The sequence below is a fragment of the Stegastes partitus genome, unplaced genomic scaffold, assembly GCF_000690725.1.
Source record: "Stegastes partitus isolate 25-593 unplaced genomic scaffold, Stegastes_partitus-1.0.2 Scaffold326, whole genome shotgun sequence".
In the NCBI taxonomy this organism is placed as follows: Eukaryota; Metazoa; Chordata; class Actinopteri; family Pomacentridae; genus Stegastes; species Stegastes partitus.
In genome coordinates, this window is record NW_007578057.1 from 177,825 (window position 1) to 184,825 (window position 7,001).

At 40.6% G+C, this 7,001-nt stretch overlaps 2 protein-coding genes across 2 annotated transcripts in view; both read right to left on the reverse strand.

The window, feature by feature from the left end:
* Positions 1 to 3,439, reverse strand: part of LOC103358695 (glutaryl-CoA dehydrogenase, mitochondrial-like) — a 10,994-nt gene extending 7,555 nt beyond the window's left edge. The window contains exons 1-8 of the mRNA XM_008283759.1: positions 3,376 to 3,439; positions 2,679 to 2,794; positions 2,142 to 2,168; positions 1,885 to 2,025; positions 1,568 to 1,630; positions 1,192 to 1,362; positions 910 to 1,039; positions 1 to 210 (exon numbers count right to left, since the gene is read on the reverse strand). Coding sequence (XP_008281981.1) covers positions 1 to 210; positions 910 to 1,039; positions 1,192 to 1,362; positions 1,568 to 1,630; positions 1,885 to 2,025; positions 2,142 to 2,168; positions 2,679 to 2,781 — 845 coding nt within the window. The 5' untranslated portion in view covers positions 2,782 to 2,794; positions 3,376 to 3,439. The remainder of the gene's footprint in view (positions 211 to 909; positions 1,040 to 1,191; positions 1,363 to 1,567; positions 1,631 to 1,884; positions 2,026 to 2,141; positions 2,169 to 2,678; positions 2,795 to 3,375) is intronic.
* LOC103358696 (glutaryl-CoA dehydrogenase, mitochondrial-like) lies at positions 2,874 to 5,849 on the reverse strand. Its single transcript, XM_008283760.1, has 7 exons — positions 5,776 to 5,849; positions 5,142 to 5,257; positions 4,608 to 4,634; positions 4,351 to 4,491; positions 4,022 to 4,084; positions 3,651 to 3,816; positions 2,874 to 2,919 (listed from the first exon to the last, which is right to left on the reverse strand). Exons 2-7 carry the CDS (start codon positions 5,242 to 5,244, stop codon positions 2,874 to 2,876), a joined length of 546 nt encoding a protein of 181 aa, XP_008281982.1. The 5' UTR covers positions 5,245 to 5,257; positions 5,776 to 5,849.
* Between the last annotated feature and the right edge of the window lie 1,152 nt (positions 5,850 to 7,001).

Consider the following 7,001-nt stretch of genomic DNA (forward strand, 5'->3'; position numbering starts at 1 on the left):
CCGGAGGCATGAGGCAGCAGGTTCTCCTCAGGAACCTCCACCTCGTCCATGACGATCATTCCAGTGACCGAGGCTCTCAGGGAGAACTTTCCTTCGATCTTCGGCGTGGTGAAGCCCTTCATGCCGCGCTCCAAGATGAAGCCGCGGATCTTTCCATCGTCACACTTGGCCCAGACCACAGCGATATCTGCCTCTGGGGAGTTGGTGATCCTGGGAGAGGAAGCAAAGGAAATGTCAGGCAGACAGCTCAGGGTACACACTTTTTTTTTTTATAAAGAGTAAAGAACACTGATGTTTCTACTGCGCCATCAGGTGGTGGGTATCACACTGAATCAGTCAGACCTGCATTTTCTAATTCAAGAAAACATGAGGACTTGTTTTAATATTTCCTGTTGCACAATTTTTAATGTAATTACGGTAAATTTAATTACTTTTATGAAATTATGAAACTGAACAAAGAAAGGACTGTGCCTCAAAACATCAAATGTGTGAAAACCTAGTAAAGAGCTCCACCTTGTGGACAACTAATGGCAGAGCATTGAAGCCAACATTGATGCTGTGTGTGTTCTACATTTACTTATCAGTTTAGTGTAAGTTGTCTGACTGAGCTTTCCGCTATTTCTAAAAGTAATAACCCCCAGAACACAGAGTCTACCTGGCTGGAAACACAGAGAACACTGTAGGGCGAACAGGCTCGATTATCACAGTATGATGGGCTGTTTATGAGCCACACAGCGAGCATGCTCAGAGTTTGTTCATGGAAGTGAACTTTCTATTTTGGTTCTGTTGATTCATGGCAGTTTGCATCTGATGCATTTATGTGAAACTATCGACTATTCTATCAAACATTTTTCCTGTCATAAGGATAAGGTGTATTTTCTCGGATATTTTTCACACATGCAGACTTACCAAGCCTTTGAGCCGGTGAGCGTGTAGGTGCGACTGGATGGATTGTATTTGGCTCTGGTTTCCATGCCAGCGAGGTCACTGCCATGGTTGTGCTCCGTCAAGCCAAAGCAACCCAGAATTTCTCCGCGAGCTGAGAGCAACAGAGGGGACAACTCAGTCAAGAACATAGCTCAGAGTCACTCAGGATCTGCTTTTTACACTTGAAGCATTCATATCTGACAACAGATTTTAGCATTAATAGCTTTCACCCATGAGAGAAAAGATGCTGTTTTCTCTTCTTACCCAGCCTGGGGAGGTACTTCTGTTTCTGTTCCTCTGTGCCATAAGCGTTAATGGGGTGCATGACCAGTGCCGACTGCACACTCATAACTGTGCGATAGCCGCTGTCCACTTTCTCTATTTCTCTGGCGATCAAACCATAAGCCACATAGCTTGTCCCAGCGCAGCCATAGCCTTAAGATCAAATGAAGGGAGAAGATTTCTATGCAGTATTATTAATAACAAAATGTAAGGCATTAAGTAAGAACTAAATTAAAGGCCAAAGTCTGTTCATTGTTATTCAACTGATAGAATGGTGGCTGTTTACAATAAGATAATAGTTCAACTATAACCTCACATAAAAACGCTACAATAACACACGTCTGTGGTCGAGACTGACCTTGAATAGTTGGACCCAGGACACCCAGCTCTCCCATCTCAGACACAATTTCTCTGTGGAAAACTGAAAATAGAAATAACACAAGCAGGTTACAGGAGTTTCTCTGGCAGAACTAAGAGGATGCCAACAAACTAATAAGTTCATAAAGCACCCTTCTTCTGTCAGTGTCTCATTAAGAACCTGTGATTAGCATAAACCATCATAAACTGGACAGATTTGAGTGAAACACGTTAACTCGCTGGCACTGAAAGGAAAAATACTTCATGAATTAACAACTTGAGCTCATGCATGTTGGAAGATGAACACTCCCCTCTCACCTTCATTTCTGTTTGCCAGCAGGATGCGAGGCATGAGTTTCTCTTGGCAGTAGGTCCGGAAGGAATCCCTGATCAAGATTTCTTCCTCCGTCAGCTGGCCCTCCAGCTCCAGGGCATCCCGCCAGTTGAACTGGACCTTAGCTTCAGAGGAGGGACAATTTACACACAATTAAAATCACTGTATAAGATGTTTTCTGGGAAGATATTCAATTTCAAAATACTGTCTAAGGTTTCAGAAAGTAGTTGTCAACACTTACGTGCTTTAGGCCTCTGCTCAGTCTTTTCTGCACATGAAAATAAAAAAGAATTATATTATTATAATGCACATGTCTGAAATACCAATTTAGAATATTTGAATATCAAAATTACTATCCAGATACCACAACCACGACCAAATATTTGGATATTCGGGTCCAGCCCTACACAAAATTGAACTTGTGCCTATTTAAAATGCCATAAAATATTCAGTAAAAGGATAAAACACCGCTTTTTATATCTAAAATAGTAAAGCAAATTGCAAGTTTCATTTTGAGTTATAGCACTGCCAAAAGCTAAGGTATATTTAGGTGCACTTTCCCAATTAAATAAATGCAATTTTTGACCTATTTTTCAAACTACAGTCTGTGCTATACCAAATGCAGCTTTACATTGAAAGTTATCACAGTTCTCTCCACAGCTCCTAAGTGACTCTTCAAAGGAAAAACATCTCATCCACGAGGATAATTCTATCATTCACATCAGCTGACACCTGCTGCAGTCCATCCACTCTCTCTGCGACTGGGTCCAGTACTAACCATGCCTGGCAGGTGCTGCACTTCCCTGTGCTCTGGAAGCAGAGATGGTGGCGAATCTGTGAGGGTTCACCAGGAGACGGCACACAGCGCTTCTCAATGCCATGATGGAAGTTAGTCTATAAAGTAATAAAACAGTTATGATCCACAATAGTTAACCTGTGGACTTCAAATACAGAGAGAAGTCAATCATGTGGCTCACAGTGAAAGTGCTGGCAAGAACTTCAACAACTGTGCTCCTAAACTGTAAATAAGGGCATCAAGAGTTAAACTGATTGTGTTATCAGAGGGCGTTGTAAGTTTGTTTAATGTCAATGTAGGACTCTGCAGTTGTGAGTAAAGAAATGTAAATATAAGCAGCAGTATCTAATTTACAAAATAATGATATCTACTGCGACTGAGGTGATTTCAGAATCTCAAACTCATGTCAAACTTCCCCTTGTAAATCTAAAAAAGCAAGCTGTCAGTGTGAAGCAACAACCCAGACAGTTCTGTCTGGGCTAGCTGAGCTAACCTGTGTGACCTCAGATAACCCCACTGTAGTTAAAAGCTAACAGCGCTAGCTCACGACAGCTGCCTCATACTTTGACTGTTAATGACATAATATTCACATGGCTCTAACACCAGTGTACTACACGTACACTGTGTGTTGAAAATAGGAATTAAAAACAATATGACAAGGTATGTAAAGTGCAATTACCTGTGTTAAACAGCTAGCCCTGGTTCTGGTGTCTCTTGGCTGATTGTCCGGTTCACGCTGACCACCAATGTCAAAACAATAGACTGTATAAAAGATGGACGTGGCAACCGGCCCCGAAAAATGATGCCAACCTGGAAGTGTCAAAAACCTGCAATATCACTACGTCCACTAGTCCTGGCTCCAAAAAGCCCTGGCTCCCATAGAAATGAATTGGAAAAGAAGTGATCACAGATCATGAAATACTGCATTCCCCCAGCTCAGGATTTTTTNCCAGCCTGGGGAGGTACTTCTGTTTCTGTTCCTCTGTGCCATAAGCGTTAATGGGGTGCATGACCAGTGACGACTGCACGCTCATAACTGAGCGATAGCCGCTGTCCACTTTCTCTATTTCTCTGGCGATCAAACCATAAGCCACATAGCTTGTCCCAGCGCAGCCATAGCCTTAAGATCAAATGAAGGGAGAAGATTTCTATGCAGTATTATTAATAACAAAATGTAAGGCATTAAGTAAGAACTAAATTAAAGGCCAAAGTCTGTTCATTGTTATTCAACTGATAGAATGGTGGCTGTTTACAATAAGATAATAGTTCAACTATAACCTCACATAAAAACGCTACAATAACACACGTCTGTGGTCGAGACTGACCTTGAATAGTTGGACCCAGGACACCCAGCTCTCCCATCTCAGACACAATTTCTCTGTGGAAAACTGAAAATAGAAATAACACAAGCAGCTATCGGGTTACAGGAGTTTCTCTGGTAGAACTAAGAGGATGCCAACAAACTAATAAGTTCGTAAAGCACCCTTCTTCTGTCAGTATCTCATTAAGAACCTGTGATTAACATAAACCATCATAAACTGGACATCTCAGATTTGAGTGAAACACGTTAACTCGCTGGCACTGAAAGGAAAAATACGTTATGAATCAACAACTTGAGCTCATGCATGTTGGAAGATGAACACTGCCCTCTCACCTTCATTTCTGTTTGCCAGCAGGATGCGAGGCATGAGTTTCTCTTGGCAGTAGGTCCTGAAGGAATCCCTGATCAAGATTTCTTCCTCCGTCAGCTGGCCCTCCAGCTCCAGGGCATCCCGCCAGTTGAACTGGACCTTAGCTTTAGAGGAGGGACAATTTACACACAATTAAAATCACTGTATAAGATGTTTTCTGGGAAGATATTCAATTTCAAAATACTGTCTAAGGTTTCAGAAAGTAGTTGTCAACACTTACGTGCTTTAGGCCTCTGCTCAGTCTTTTCTGCACATGAAAATAAAAAAGAATTATATTATTATAATGCACATGTCTGAAATACCAATTTAGAATATTTGAATATCAAAATTACTATCCAGATACCACCACGACCAAATATTTGGATATTCGGGTCCAGCCCTACACAAAATTGAACTTGTGCCTATTTAAAATGCCATAAAATATTCAGTAAAAGGATAAAACACCGCTTTTTATATCTAAAATAGTACAGCAAATTGCTAGTTTCATTTTGAGTTATAGCACTGCCAAAAGCTAAGGTATATTTAGGTGCACTTTCTCAATTAAATAAATGCAATTTTTGACCTATTTTTCAAACTACAGTCTGTGCTATACCAAATGCAGCTTTACATTGAAAGTTATCACAGTTCTCTCCACAGCTCCTAAGTGACTCTTCAAAGGAAAAACATCTCATCCACGAGGATAATTCTATCATTCACATCAGCTGACACCTGCTGCAGTCCATCCACTCTCTCTGCGACTGGGTCCAGTACTAACCATGCCTGGCAGGTGCTGCACTTCCCTGTGCTCTGGAAGCAGAGATGGTGGCGAATCTGTGAGGGTTCACCAGGAGACGGCACACAGCGCTTCTCAATGCCATGATGGAAGTTAGTCTGTAAAGTAATAAAACAATTATTAAAGTGCTGGCAACAACTTCAACAACTGTGCTCATAAACGGTAAATAAGGGCATCAAGATCTAAACTGATTGTGTCATCAGTGGACGTTATACGTTTTTTAAATGTCAATGTAGGACTCTGCAATTGTGAGTAAAGAAATGTAAATATAAGCAGCAGTATCTAATTTACAATCTAGTGATATCTACTGCGACTGGGACGATTTCAGTATCTCAAACCCACGTCAAACTGCCCCTTGTAAATCTAAAAAAGCAAGCTGTCAGTGTGAAGCAACAACCTAGACAGTTCTGTCTGGGCTAGCTAAGCTAACCTGTGTGGCCTCAGATAACTCCACTGTACTTACATGCTAACAGCGCTAGCTCACGACAGCTGCCTCATACTTTGACTGTTAATGACATCATTTTCGCATGGTTCTAACACCAATGGACTACACGTACATTGTGTGTTGAAAATAGGAATTAAAACCACTGTGACACGCTATGTAAAATGAAATTACCTGTGTTCAACAGCTAGCCCTGGTTCTGGTATCTCTTGGCTGATTCTCCGGTTCACGCTGACGACCAACGTCAAAACATGAACTACGTCATCACGTAAGGCACGCAAAACTAAGACGCCATGTTGAGTGTGGCTTCACAGAACTATTCGCCCCGTGAATTAATAATAGTCTAATATTCGTGCACAGAATTGATCGTTTTCTGTATGCGAAGGATGCACATTTAAAATCTGAGACTAAGAAAAAAAAACAACAAAAAAATCCTTGGTTAAGGTCCTCCATCATCAACAAAGATGGCTGCCTTTCGAGGACACTTCAGACGACTCTGATTGGCTCATCAGTGGGGGAGTGAATGTTGGCTTTGCTCATGTTTGTGTTCCCAGAATAAAAGTGTCTCAGTTAGAAGGAAGGATGACAGTAACAGTGCCAACTTTCCAATATGTAAGCAACTTATTGGTAGACAGTAAACACAATCAGGACTCGGCCTAAATTCTTCTCATACCAGTGCTTCTGTCTACTGGACTCATTGTACCATTAACAGAGAGATTTGCGTGGATGCAGGTCTCAGATTTTCTCAAGTTGACTTTTTCTCGGATCTATATTTCACATAATAAAAAAAATACAAAAAAGTATACCATGGAATTTCAAGGTACTCATATTTTACTTGTGTGTTTTTCATTGCATTTCAGAGGGAAAATATTGTGCATTTTATTTTATTTATATCACATCTCAATAGCTTTCAACTTTGCAAAAAAACATGTCATTATTACACATTCAGTCTAGTACACAATTTTATTGCATACATTATTTTTTATTTACTTTATATTTGGTACTTTCTAAACTATTTATCTATTTATTTAACCAGTGGGTGAAGTATTTCCTCAACAATTGTCATATGCGTGGGCAGTAATGTTCACTTCAGCAGCAGACGCATATGTAGTGAGACAACAGCTGACAGAGGACACTAATAACACGAGTTGCATGCAGCTGCTTAATGCTGGTGAACAGTGGTGTCTAGTGGTGAAGAGAAATTAGTACATTTACTCTAGTACTTTTCCTCAACACAGTTTTAAGATACTTGTACTTGAGTGTTTCCAGTTTATCCTAATTTACACTTCCACTTCACTGTATTACAGAGAAAAATATTGTGCTTTCTACTCCACTGCCTTTATCTGACAGCTGTAGTTACTATTTCACACTGAGCATAATTTCCCAGGTTTTTATGATAC